The 15,141-nt window shown below is 35.2% G+C and overlaps 1 protein-coding gene across 1 annotated transcript in view; it reads left to right on the top strand.

Moving 5' to 3' along the window:
- Positions 1-11,106, top strand: part of LOC107718539 (protein tweety homolog 2-like) — a 65,300-nt gene extending 54,194 nt beyond the window's left edge. Inside the window, exons 9-15 of the mRNA XM_016525636.1 lie at positions 3,592-3,696; positions 4,223-4,315; positions 7,240-7,382; positions 8,943-9,128; positions 9,372-9,450; positions 10,067-10,093; positions 10,625-11,106. Coding sequence (XP_016381122.1) covers positions 3,592-3,696; positions 4,223-4,315; positions 7,240-7,382; positions 8,943-9,128; positions 9,372-9,450; positions 10,067-10,093; positions 10,625-10,705 — 714 coding nt within the window. The 3' untranslated portion in view covers positions 10,706-11,106. The remainder of the gene's footprint in view (positions 1-3,591; positions 3,697-4,222; positions 4,316-7,239; positions 7,383-8,942; positions 9,129-9,371; positions 9,451-10,066; positions 10,094-10,624) is intronic.
- Positions 11,107-15,141: the final 4,035 nt, after the last annotated feature.

Here is a 15,141-nt window from a genome sequence, read left to right as displayed (position 1 = left end):
GCCCAAAATGTCCGGGATTTGGCTGTTTTCTTAATCTCGCTCCCGCTGAATCTCTGACCATTGCCACCTGCTCCTGCAAAATGTGCTTCGCTCCCGCGATTTTCGTGTCCACTCTTTTAAACATTCTAATATTGTGTATTTTGGCGCATTAGGGAGCCGCTCTCAGGATGCGGTGTATATTTTTGATTTTGAATGAGCATTTGCGCTGTTTACTTTCACTTTCGATTTCGCAATCACACGCACTCTGTGTAAAGGGAGCACGTCTTACAAGATCAGATATTTGTCAATGAGTTCAGGATCTGTTGAGCAGCAAATACTTTTGCTTGGTCTTGTCAGTCATCTCTCCTTATTCTCGACCTGTGATCAGTCAAAGCTGACTCCTGCAGCTCTTGTTGGATGCAGGGTTGCCAAGTCCGCGTGTTTTCCACAGAATTGGGCTACTTTTAAACTGTTGACATGGGTTGATTTTCCCAAGTTGGATAAAGGTTTGAAATATTGCATAAATTACATTTGACTGAAATGCTTGTATTGAAAAATTTTGCATTCTTCCTATGATAAAACTTTCATGGACTTCTACATTAACTGTTCCCTCCTGGTGGAATGACCTGCCCAACTCAATCCAAGCAGCTGAGTCTTTAATATTTTCAAGAAACAGCTGAAAACACATATCTTTCATCTTCATTTGACCCTCTAACTCTAGCACTCTCTATTATAATGCTACTTCTAATTTTATCTCGTTTTTTTTTTTAATAAAAAACTTGACCCTCTAACATTTGCACTCTCTATTCTATTTCTATTCTAAATACTTGTTTTAACACTAGCATTCTCTATTCTTTCTCTATTCTTTCTAATTATTTTCTTTATTTATTATAAATAATGACCTTCTAACACATGCATTATCTATTCTTTTTCTATTCTTTCTACTTGTTTTCTTTTTATTTATTATAAAAACAAAATAAGCAAACAAACAAAAAAAAAAACTTGCTAGGTATACTGTTAGGCAAAGCCCCGCCCACGAACCCCGCCCCCTACTGTTCTTGTTTTGAAAAACTAAAATATGGTCACCCTACTTAATACTGATTTATTTTAGTTCTTTAGAGAAAGCAAGATTTATTTATTTGTTTATTTTTTATCAAAGAACCATAAGTGAGTCATTGCACCATTAGGGAGTCTTTATGAACAATTTGTTAAAAAGAAGCAGTTCATAGGAGTTGTTTGTTCACAACTTGGTTTATGATGGTTACATTTAATGTTTGTAGATCAGCAAGGGCAATGTAGTAGGGGAATGTTTATTTATTGTCTTTTGTATTATTTTCTCATCCCATTTCTTTCAAACTGCAACCTCACAATTCATAATGTATCTTTTTCATTTTACTTGATACTGAATTCTAACAGTTCTTTTTGTAATTTAGAGAAAGAAAAAGATTTTAAGTCAAATATATATTGAGTGAGTCATTACACTGCTTAAAATAGCTACACTGAACAAAATTATAAATGCAACACTTTTGTTTTTGCCTTTTATTGTGGCCAGCCTAAGGCACACCTGTGCAATAATCATGCTGTCTAATCAGCATCTTGATATGCCACACCTGTGAGGTGGATGGATTATCTCGGCAAAGGAGAAGTGCTCACTAACACAGGTTTAGACAGATTTGTGAACAATATTTGAGAGAAATAGGCCTTTTGTGTACATAGAAAAAGTCTCAGATCTTTGAGTTCAGCTCATGAAAAATGGGGGCAAAAACAAAAGTGTTGCGTTTATAATTTTGTTCAGTATAATAACTATTTTTTTTTAAACTGAATTTACAATTTTTGATCGATTCAATAAAATAAGGGGTTCGTAAAAGTTTTTTTATTTTGCTATATATTTGTATGTCAGCAAGAGCAATGCAATATAAAGATGTGTATTTATTTTCTTTGTATTATTGTTTCTCATCACATTCTTTTCAGACTGCAAGCTCACAATTGATCATTTGTATTTCATGACGTTATTGATTCACTAACAGCATCCTAACTTAAATGAAACCTCGTAAGTGACTAATTTGGGATTTATGCATAAACATGCATAAAACAAACAAACATTGGGTAAAATATGTAAAATACTCATTTTGAAATTAGATTAAACCATTTTTAGCAATACTTTTCTATTCTTAATTAATTTATTAATTATAAGTACATTTGTAATAAAATAAAAAAAATCTCTCACTTTATCTTCCATCTAGGATGAGTTCATTTACTTGTCCCGTCACAATGCATTATGAGATTGTCTTCTCTGTATATAGACTGCATTGAAATGCTCTTTACATATTTTACATAGTTCAGTAGGTTTTAAAACGTCCACTTTGAATCTGTTCTCAATTCTCAAATCTAGCTATCAGTTACTGCGACTGACTTTTCAATCTCCCTCTCTCCACCTCCTTTACTCTTTTCCTGACTCTATGTCTTTCTCCCTCACTTCTCCTGTCTCACTGCATCTCTCAGGGTTTTTAGGTCAGGCAGTAAAAGGCCAGTGTCCTATATCTCAGATTGCTGCAGTTCAGTTTGACTTGCTATAACAGAGAAACTGTAGACATCTCTCTCAGATCAATAGAGTTGTCACAAAGATAGAGAAGCAAAGATGTTCCAAACAAGAGATCGGTCGCATGTCCTTTACTCACTCAATCTCTCTCACACACAAAATATCAATCTGTAAAGAGCATCTTCAGCATTTTTAATGCATGACATTATTCTTGTAATGAGATGGATGTCTTTTTTATCATATTCCCTTCTCATGTTCTTTTCTTGGTCTCATCTTTAATTTCTAATCTCGGTTTATTCAGACTCACAGTCTCTAAACCTCCCATTCTGTCACTCATTTTGTGTTTTAGTCGAGTAGTTTTTTGCTTTTTCATTATCCGTTTCTTACCTCACTTTTCATGTGCGGTCTGGGATAGAGCTACATTTCCACAGTGAATTAATTCACTCTCAAATCAAGACAAGAGGGTGAAAATTGTACAAACAAAGTGGATTAATTTAATCAGGTTTTATATTTGATTATCTGCTGTTCCACTTGCTGGTGAATCTTGCAAACAAAAGCCTAGGTCATATTCCATCACAGAATCAAGGGGGGTGTGTGTGTGTGTGTGTGTGTGTGTGTGTGTGTGTGTGTGTTTTCCATAAGCACATCTAAAGCCTGATTAAATAAGGATATCATATTTATCACTAAAAAAAATCACATTATTATTTATAATATAAACAATATCATCCCTAGAATATACTAACAAAACCCATGTCTCCAGACACAATGTTTTTCTTTTCTTTCTTTTCTTTTTTTCTTTTATTTATTTCTTTTTGTTTCTGTTTTTCTTACGAATTTTATATTAATTTATTTTTGTGGATGTTTTTCTTCCTTTCTGATATGGTCATTTATATAGATTTGAGACCGTCAGTGTTACCAGGTGTGTTTATCTGTGGATGGTGCAGTTTCTCTCTCTGCTGGTTGAGAGTGGAACTGCACACGAGTCCCTTTCTTGATGAACAGAATCTGTGATGTGTAAACTGTGGATATTGTGTTTGTTAGCCCTTAAACAAAACAAACTGATCCTGAATTAGTTTGTTTTGCAGTCCCTGACTGTCTTCCAGAGATCACTGACCACCATGCAGATCCAGATCCAAGGTCTCCTGCAGTTTGCAGTGCCTCTGTTCCCCACAGCTGAGGTGAGTGTGCACTATACAGTTTGAGATAGACTTATGCATTCACTTTAATACTTTGTGCTCTATTCGGTATAGTCTGTAGTAAAAGCCTTTTCCATTAAATCGTTTATATTTATGCATTTAGCAGATGCTTTTATCCAAATGGCTTACATTGCATATTTAAAATGAATTTAAACGTAATAATATTGACTTAATTTCGCATATATATGTGCAAAATTCTCTCTCTATATATATATAACTTATGACATTTTTACGGCAATCTAGCACACATTGTTTTATATTCTTATTATTGTAATGTAAAATTATTCATTTTAATTAGACAAAATGTTATGTACTATAATATTATATTTATTGTAATATAATGGAAATTGAATGTAAAATGTAATGAAAAATTTGAATATATAGTATGCTATTTCACTTCTTTCTGTAAAAATAGCTGTGTGAATAAATGCATTTTATTGTATTGTATTTAAAGTGTATTTTTTTAATTATAGTTTTTTTCATAGCAATTGTGTGTGGTTCTTTTCAGAGGGATTTACTGAGTATTCAGCATTTACTGAATAATTCAGAGGCCAGTTTACATCAGCTCACTGCACTTCTAGACTGCCGAGGACTCAATAAGGTACTGCGCACACATAATGTTCCACCTGCTTCTGTCTAATGTGATGCTGCGAGATTAGTGAGATTTTAGCAATTAGTAAAATGCATCTAAATCTCTTGTGGGGTGTGTGTGTTTGCAGGACTACCTGGATGCTCTGATAGGTGTGTGTTATGATGGCGTGGAGGGGTTACTGTATCTCTGTCTGTTCTCTCTCCTGGCGGCCTGTGCCTTCTCTGTCATGCTGTGTGCCATCCCGAGAGCGTGGCGACAGATTGCCAACAGGTACAGTACACACACACACACACACAGAATGCATTAAGATCACTCACATTGACTATAGTGCGCTTAACTCTAATCAAACATCCATAAACTAAGTTCTTTGGGAGTCAGTTGAGAATTACAGACAGGTCTGTTAAAGCCTTTGCATGAAGAAAGCATGCCGAAACCTGGTACCTGTCATTACAAGCTTGCCCTGAGGGTGCTTGCAGAGTTTCGGTACAGCACTACCTACTAGTCAAAAGATCTGAAAAACTGCTATGTTTGCTAATAATTCTGAACATATATTAACAATAATTCTGAATCTGAACAGTTTGACCAAGATTCAAGAGATTGTTTAGATTCTGTGTGGCATGATGAGTCACGCTGTACATAGTTTTCATACAGTATGTTGGCTGTTTTGAGCATCTGCCATTGTGAATTTTGTTGTGAAATGCTGCATTTTACAAATGCACTGGCATATTATTATGAAACTTGACTTGTGTCTTTACAACCATAACCTATCTATGGAAGCAATCTATGGAGATTTGGGCCGGCACCATGTAGTGGTCACGACCAGAGATAACAGTGTACAAATATGCTTACATTACTTTCTGAAACCATTTTCATATAACTCATAGTCAAATTTGATAGCATGGTGCCAAACTGGATCTAACCACACCAGATCAATTTGGTGGCAGCGATGATGCATGATATGTATTTATGGGTTTTCAACCAATTTGCTTAAAATCGTCAACAGGTCTTTAGTTGCTAATAGTTGCTTTAGTTTTGTAATAGTCTTTCATTTCAATTTTTTTTTCAATTAGTCTGATGCTCCCTGCCATGCTTGCTTAGCTCCTTATTTTGCCTCTGTTGTGCTTGAATGCTTTAATGGATTGTTTAACCAAAAATGAAAATTGTTATCATTTACACACCGTCAAGTTGTTTCAAACCCGCAAGAGTTTCTTTCATCTGTTGAGCATAAAAGAAGATATTTTAAAGCATGTTAGAAACCAAACAGACGCTGGTCCCCATTCAGTTCCATAGTATGAAACAATCCTATGGCATTCAGTGGGTGCCAAAATGGTTTGGTTACCCACATTCTTTAAAATATTGTCTTTTATGTTCAACAGATGAAAGAAACTTCTGTTTGGAACAACTATCGCTTTAATTCTTGTAGTTTTAATTCTGATGGTGCTATATTTGTAAATTGCACTTTGTTCTGTATTTTTAGTAATATAAATGCAGCCTTGGTTAGTATAGGAGAAAAATCTTACCGGCCCCAAACTTTTAAATAATTGTATAAACAATGCTTCTCTTTCTTTCCACAGAGAAAGAGATTACGATGACATTGATGACGGGGACCCGTTTAACCCTCAGAGCCGGCGAATGACGTCCCACCATTCACAGCAGGGCAACATGCACAGCTTCTGCAGCTACAGCAGCAGCATGGGCAGCCAGACCAGCCTGCACCCTCCAACACAGGCTTTGACCAACGCACCCCTGTCAGAATATAGGTAAGAGTCAACCTTACACATGATTCATTCCTTTTCATATTCTGTCATTTCCTGTTTTCAGATCGATGTGCCTGAATTTTGTGGGACAGCGCAATTCAATAATTTTGGATGTAATAGAGTTTTTCTTCCTTTCTGATATGGTCATTTATATAGATTTGAGACCGTCAGTGTTACCAGGTGTGTTTATCTGTGGATGGTGCAGTTTCTCTCTCTGCTGGTTGAGAGTGGAACTGCACACGAGTCCCTTTCTTGATGAACAGAATCTGTGATGTGTAAACTGTGGATATTGTGTTTGTTAGCCCTTAAACAAAACAAACTGATCCTGAATTAGTTTGTTTTGCAGTCCCTGACTGTCTTCCAGAGATCACTGACCACCATGCAGATCCAGATCCAAGGTCTCCTGCAGTTTGCAGTGCCTCTGTTCCCCACAGCTGAGGTGAGTGTGCACTATACAGTTTGAGATAGACTTATGCATTCACTTTAATACTTTGTGCTCTATTCGGTATAGTCTGTAGTAAAAGCCTTTTCCATTAAATCGTTTATATTTATGCATTTAGCAGATGCTTTTATCCAAATGGCTTACATTGCATATTTAAAATGAATTTAAACGTAATAATATTGACTTAATTTCGCATATATATGTGCAAAATTCTCTCTCTATATATATATAACTTATGACATTTTTACGGCAATCTAGCACACATTGTTTTATATTCTTATTATTGTAATGTAAAATTATTCATTTTAATTAGACAAAATGTTATGTACTATAATATTATATTTATTGTAATATAATGGAAATTGAATGTAAAATGTAATGAAAAATTTGAATATATAGTATGCTATTTCACTTCTTTCTGTAAAAATAGCTGTGTGAATAAATGCATTTTATTGTATTGTATTTAAAGTGTATTTTTTTAATTATAGTTTTTTTCATAGCAATTGTGTGTGGTTCTTTTCAGAGGGATTTACTGAGTATTCAGCATTTATTGAATAATTCAGAGGCCAGTTTACATCAGCTCACTGCACTTCTAGACTGCCGAGGACTCAATAAGGTACTGCGCACACATAATGTTCCACCTGCTTCTGTCTAATGTGATGCTGCGAGATTAGTGAGATTTTAGCAATTAGTAAAATGCATCTAAATCTCTTGTGGGGTGTGTGTGTTTGCAGGACTACCTGGACGCTCTGATAGGTGTGTGTTATGATGGCGTGGAGGGGTTGCTGTATCTCTGTCTGTTCTCTCTGCTGGCGGCCTGTGCCTTCTCTGTCATGCTGTGTGCCATCCCGAGAGCGTGGCGACAGATTGCCAACAGGTACAGTACACACACACACACACACAGAATGCATTAAGATCACTCACATTGACTATAGTGCACTTAACTCTAATCAAACATCCATAAACTAAGTTCTTTGGGAGTCAGTTGAGAATTACAGACAGGTCTGTTAAAGCCTTTGCATGAAGAAAGCATGCCGAAACCTGGTACCTGTCATTACAAGCTTGCCCTGAGGGTGCTTGCAGAGTTTCGGTACAGCACTACCTACTAGTCAAAAGATCTGAAAAACTGCTATGTTTGCTAATAATTCTGAACATATATTAACAATAATTCTGAATCTGAACAGTTTGACCAAGATTCAAGAGATTGTTTAGATTCTGTGTGGCATGATGAGTCACGCTGTACATAGTTTTCATACAGTATGTTGGCTGTTTTGAGCATCTGCCATTGTGAATTTTGTTGTGAAATGCTGCATTTTACAAATGCACTGGCATATTATTATGAAACTTGACTTGTGTCTTTACAACCATAACCTGAAGCAATCTATGGAGATTTGGGCCGGCACCATGTAGTGGTCACGACCAGAGATAACACAGTGTACAAATATGCTTACATTACTTTCTGAAACCATTTTCATATAACTCATAGTCAAATTTGATAGCATGGTGCCAAACTGGATCTAACCACACCAGATCAATTTGGTGGCAGCGATGATGCATGATATGTATTTATGGGTTTTCAACCAATTTGCTTAAAATCGTCAACAGGTCTTTAGTTGCTAATAGTTGCTTTAGTTTTGTAATAGTCTTTCATTTCAATTTTTTTTTCAATTAGTCTGATGCTCCCTGCCATGCTTGCTTAGCTCCTTATTTTGATTACTTTCTGAAACCATTTTCATATAACTCATAGTCAAATTTGATAGCATGGTGCCAAACTGGATCTAACCACACCAGATCAATTTGGTGGCAGCGATGATGCATGATATGTATTTATGGGTTTTCAACCAATTTGCTTAAAATCGTCAACAGGTCTTTAGTTGCTAATAGTTGCTTTAGTTTTGTAATAGTCTTTCATTTCAAATTTTTTTTCAATTAGTCTGATGCTCCCTGCCATGCTTGCTTAGCTCCTTATTTTTCCTCTGTTGTGCTTGAATGCTTTAATGGATTGTTTAACCAAAAATGAAAATTGTTATCATTTACACACCGTCAAGTTGTTTCAAACCCGCAAGAGTTTCTTTCATCTGTTGAGCATAAAAGAAGATATTTTAAAGCATGTTAGAAACCAAACAGACGCTGGTCCCCATTCAGTTCCATAGTATGAAACAATCCTATGGCATTCAGTGGGTGCCAAAATGGTTTGGTTACCCACATTCTTTAAAATATTGTCTTTTATGTTCAACAGATGAAAGAAACTTCTGTTTGGAACAACTATCGCTTTAATTCTTGTAGTTTTAATTCTGATGGTGCTATATTTGTAAATTGCACTTTGTTCTGTATTTTTAGTAATATAAATGCAGCCTTGGTTAGTATAGGAGAAAAATCTTACCGGCCCCAAACTTTTAAATAATTGTATAAACAATGCTTCTCTTTCTTTCCACAGAGAAAGAGATTACGATGACATTGATGACGGGGACCCGTTTAACCCTCAGAGCCGGCGAATGACGTCCCACCATTCACAGCAGGGCAACATGCACAGCTTCTGCAGCTACAGCAGCAGCATGGGCAGCCAGACCAGCCTGCACCCTCCAACACAGGCTTTGACCAACGCACCCCTGTCAGAATATAGGTAAGAGTCAACCTTACACATGATTCATTCCTTTTCATATTCTGTCATTTCCTGTTTTCAGATCGATGTGCCTGAATTTTGTGGGACAGCGCAATTCAATAATTTTGGATGTAATAGAGAGGAGATGTTGAATGATATTCCTTAGATAAAGTTCACTTACTTTATTATTTCTAAAATATTTCCTTTCTCACTCTGTCTTGAACTCTCACCCTCACTTTCGCTTTTCATGTCTTGTTTTGACAGGAACCAGTCTGCGCTGTTTGGAGGAAACCCGCGCTATGAGAACGTGCCTCTGATCGGGAGGGGATCTCCTCCTCCTTCGGTGCGTTGGGCTCCAGAGGCCAAGCACTTCTCATGACCCACACATACACTCATGTTGATACAATGACAATAATTCATACCAAAGATGAACCTTTTTCACAATCATTTTAAGGGTCAACATGAAATCAAAATTGGCCATATGTACACTACTGTTCTATTACTGTTCTTCACTACTGTAATATTTCAAATTTTATATTACTTTATATTATTATTATTATTATTATTGATTAAATAAATGCAGTCTTGTTGACCTCTTTATACTTCTTTCAAAAACATAAAAAAAGACCCAACTCCCACTTTTAAACAGTAGTGTACTTTCTTAGTACTTATGATGAGCACAGATGAATTATGCACAAGAATAACAAAAATTAGGCTTGATGGCAAAAATCAGAGTAAATGGGCTAAATTTTGATTTCATGCTGACTTCAAACTCTTGCCATGATTATTTCTACCCTTAAACTTCTATTTGTCCTTTGATAGCCAGTGGCTTTCTACTGTCTTCTGCTAATAGCTTCTTTTACGGTTTTTCTTTGTCTGTTCGTATGTTTCTCTGTTTGTATGTTTCTGTTCTTATTTTTCTTCCTTATTTTAACCAAAAAATAAAATTCCTTTTGGAGCTTTACTCTCAGCCATATAGAAACCGCGTAAGTTGCTGTATGATTACAGTATTATTGTCCCAGTCCCTTTGTTCTCCGATCTTTTTAATTCATCTCTTGTTTTTTCCCATGCGTTTGAATAAATTCTTTGTGGGTGATTTTCTTCCCCTTTTCACTCCTGGCATGGATCCTCATAGACATACCCGCATATGTTGTATGTTAGACACAGATGATCTATGTAGAGCACGCCCCCTGTTGGTAGGAGGTCAGAATGCATTTACAAGAGCATTTTTCTGTCAGATTGTAGTGTTGTCTGGCCACTAGCATGCCTTACAAACCCTTTTGTTAGCTAATAACTTTATACAGGTTTAGATTGAGTGAATTATAGAATTTTCAATTTCTTACAGTCTAGCTAAAAAAACCAGCCTTGGCGTCATCAGCAAACTTGTAGTCCACACCAAACACAAAAAGTGTAGTTCATTTTCATCTCACTCTTGAAAAATGGTTCTTGTTTGCTTGAATGTTCTTAGCGATGTATGTATTGTCAATTTGTGACTTCTGTGTGGATGTTTTTCACAGTACTCTCCAACCATGAGAGCCACCTACCTCTCCATGACCGAAGACCAGATCAGACACTTTGGGGAGGATTTCCGAGCGTAGAACTGATCTGTTGTCCTATGGTGTGAGTCTTCACACGCTGGAAATAAGGACACATGGAAAACTCTCACGGCAGCATGCGTGCGCGCCCATCTTAAAGGAGCACAGTCTGAAAGTCGAACGTCATTTTAAGAGCACTCAGTGTGTGTCCGTACGGTTGCTGGCATGCATGTGTGTGTTTGTCAATCATTCTGATGGTGCGACGCTTCTTTTCCCTCAATACTGACACATTTGTGAGGTGCTGAAATATCCTCTCTCTAATAATCTGTTTTATTTGTACGTTTACACCGTATTTTTCGACTGTTGGTCTTCCCTATTGCCTTTTCAGCTGCAGAAACTGTTCGACGTGGGTAACAAAAACTATTTTGGACCCACTTTATATTAAGTGTCTTTAACTACTACAGTACGTACTAACATTTAAATTAATCATTTGATGCATTGCACTTTTTGTGTACATACATGTCTTTACATTGTACTTATACTGGTACTTATTATTATAATAACAACAATTAATTATGCATAATTACATGCAAGTAACCCTAAGACAAACCCTAATTCTAACTCTAACCATAAGTGACCCTGGACCACAAAACCAGCCTTAAATGTCAATTTTTCAAAATTGGGATTTATACATCATCTGAAAGCTGAATAAGCTTTCCACTGATGTATGGTTTGTTAGGGCAATATTTGGCCGAGATACAACTATTTGAAAATCTGGTATCTGCGGGTGCAAAAAAATCTAAATATTGAGAAAATCGCCTTTAAAGTTGTCCAAATGAAGTCCTTAGCCATGCATATTACTAATCAAAAATTAAGTTTTAATATATTTACAGCAGGAAATTTACAAAATATCTTCATGGAACATGATCTTTACTTAATATCCTAATGATTTTTGGCATTTAAAAAAATCTATAATTTTGACCCATACAATGTATTTTTGGCTATTGCTACAAATATCCCCGTGCAACTTAAGACTGGTTTTGTGGTCCAGGGTCTCACATATAGTAAGTGCATGTAGTTAATTAATATTACTCAGTACCTAAAGGTATAATTACACTGTAACAAGGACACCTTAAAATAAAGTATAAACCTTTTTCTAATATTTTTTTTATCTACTATAATTTCATTTCACCTTTATTTCAATGACTGAAAATAATTGTTAATTAATTTTAGTTAACAAGTACAACACTGACACAAACAATTGATTGTTTTTTTCACAAGTACATTGTAGTTAAAGACAACTAATATAAATATAGTGGGACCACTGTTTTTTGGGCATAGAAATTTAGCATTTTTTCTTACCGGAGTACATAACCTTATAAAGGTTACCCATTTGCCATTTTAAAGATTGTGTACATATAAGTGTGGACACTGGTTGAAGTATTAATATTCTGTGCATTGGACATTTAGTCCTGCACGGTGTACAGCATTGCTAGCATCATCATAGTAGGTTTGCTAGGTACTTTTCTAAGCAGTTGCTCATGAAAAGGTGTCTTACGTTTTTTAGCTACTGTGCAGTGTGGACTTCATGGACATGTCATCACTTTTTATGATGGCTAACTGTACATATACTAATGCATCTTCTTATTTTGAAGTGAAGCCTCTTCTTAATGTGTTTTGTGCCAAGAATGGAAGCATGTTTTGTGCCTCTAAAGCCTTTGTTTTCTTTCCCTTTCATAGATTTTTTTTCAGTGAGCGACCGCTTGTGTGTATCTATGGGAGTGGGGAATAAAAGCTTTTCTGTTTATTTTATGCATGTAGAGGCATTTTAAGCACAACGTGATCAAAAATTGTTCCACAAGTGATGTTTCTTGTTCGAGTTATACGACTTAAAATCGCAGATCTTCTCATATCAACTCTAGAGAGCACTCTGAGCCAATTTCTTCCCATGATGCAAATGCATATGCTTTGTATTAACCTGTTGACCAGCTGTAAATAACCTGTATGATAACCAGTGTTGTGTGATTATTTGTATTTCTTTCTTTGCTCCATTCTTGTGTGCCATTTTCAGTATGTTGTTTGATAAAATCAGCTACTTGGACAGATGCTTGCACAGTGTGTTCTCATTTGAGATTTATGGTCGCATCCATTTGGCTTATTGCATAGTTAGACTGTTTTTAATACATTTTTTTAAACCGATTTTAATACTTTGGGTGCATGAATAGCACTGTGTTGCAGACACTACTGAGGGTGGTGCTTGATTTCTGTCTAACTTAGAGGACAGAAACATGAATATAATAAAACCATTTTGAATTGAATTAAGATCTGTTGAGTGTAACTTGTAAGTTTTGAAAGTAACATTTATGTATAGGCACTTCAATTAGCCAGCTGGGCATGTTTTTACACTATATGGGGTGTGTTGTCACACTGATAACGCTGCCATAAAACACTATGTTGGACTTTGCAACAAAATGTAAACCTTTAAACAAATATGAAAGTACAAAAATATAAAATTATTTTGACCAACAGTGTTAATAAACTGTATAAGTTACATGACAACCTGATCAGCCCCAACCTGATTATTATAATACTAATTCGGTGAAACAGTTACTTTATGGTTAAGATCTACTATTTTAATTATATAGCTACATAAGGTATTAATCCTATTAGCCCCAAAAGCTATTGCAGAAATATGACGATTTATCATATAATGGTTTCAGTTTGTGAGAGAGAGAATATGATTGAATGAATTGATAAAAAAGTACAAAAATATAAAATTATTTTGACCAACAGTGTTAATAAACTGTATAAGTTACATGACAACCTGATCAGCCCCAACCTGATTATTATAATACTAATTCGGTGAAATAGTTACTTTATGGTTAAGATCTACTATTTTAATTATATAGCTACATAAGGTATTAATCCTATTAGCCATTGCAGAAATATGACGATTTATCATATAATGGTTTCAGTTTGTGAGAGAGAGAATATGATTGAATGAATTGATAAAACAAGCGTTTATGTAGGCCTAACGTCTTGACTCAAAACCTTATGTCACATAGCGGTCAGTAGCCTAGTAATGTTTGACAAGGATGCGTTGCTGAAAGTTAAATAAATGATAATGAAATAATAAACTGAAATTAAACTTAATTTAACCATCGTATATTTCTTTTATAATTCCTGAAAAAATATTTTTTTTTCCCTCATTGTGCCCTATGATATATGTGTTGATATATGGCGCCCTCTACTGGCGCTGTTGTCTAATCAGCAAAAAAGAGAAAGCCTGAAGTAAAACAGTCAACAACGTTAGCTTAATTTGAACGTAACATTCTAAAATAGCGCATATATATCTATATGTACAACTCTAAGCACAATTAATTGCTTTTTGTATTTAGTAGCAATATTTTGTTAATTCGTTTGAAGAGAGTGAAAGTATGTCTGTAAATGTGACGTCACTCGCGCCGCGCTGCTAGGATACGGTAAACTCCTACAGACCTGAAGCACTAAAACCATCAAAACCCAGAAAGCGTCACAAAATCAGGTAAGATTACTCACGTCTTATTTTGAAACATTTAACACCAAACGGGTTCCTGCCATAGACTTATACATGCCTTGGTATGTTCTGTTTAATGTGTATAAGCACGACCGTTGACTAGCTCATTTAAATGTAGCCTACATAATAATCATACTTTGTTTTTTGAAGACCTTAATGATATCGTTGTGCTGCTGTTTGACTGGACGTTCTTCACAGGAAAGAAGGGGGGGAGTTTTTTAGGGCTACTAACGTTACTGTGGTGCTGCTACATAAACGAAGCAGGTTCAGACTTAAGTTTTTATCAGGAACGAGACGTTTAGTAAGCACTAAGCAGACAGTCTTGTGAACAGAGGCTTTGTAATGGCAGGTTTAGTCAGTGTTGTAATTTAATATAAACGTTAAAACGTTTATGAACGTTTTTTAATGATTATTTACAACACACAATGTTGTTTTCAGAGTTTCCGCTTGATTTTCTCATCACTAAGTGGGCGTGACATATTATAATTCCTCTAAAAAAATATTTGAAACAAAAAACTTAAAAACTCCATGTATAATAATTATAGAAACATTTATGAGCTCATTAATTGAAGGGATATATGGCGTATTTGTATTTTTAAAAACTAAGTTGTCACCCATAATATGTCACCTGTTGGATTTTCTCATCAGACATACTATAATTCCTCTAAAACTAGTAAATAATAAAATAAAGTAAAAAGTCTATGTATAATAATTATAGAAACATTTATTACATCATTTATTGAGGAGTTATATGAAATACTTGTATTTTAATAAATTAACTTGTCACCCAATAATTGTCACCAGCATGATTTTCTCATAATTTAAAATTAGCTAGTGAAAGCAAACATTTTAACCTACAACTTAATGTTAAAAAAAAAAAAAAAGTATAAAAATGCATATTTAATCAAGAATTGTTTACACAATCCTCTTTTAACATGTCTTA

The sequence above is a fragment of the Sinocyclocheilus rhinocerous genome, unplaced genomic scaffold, assembly GCF_001515625.1.
Source record: "Sinocyclocheilus rhinocerous isolate Xijiao unplaced genomic scaffold, SAMN03320098_v1.1 scaffold2, whole genome shotgun sequence".
Classification (NCBI taxonomy): Eukaryota; Metazoa; Chordata; class Actinopteri; order Cypriniformes; family Cyprinidae; genus Sinocyclocheilus; species Sinocyclocheilus rhinocerous.
The sequence above is the reverse complement of the archived record's forward strand: the minus strand, read 5'-3'. Positions and strand labels throughout refer to the sequence as shown.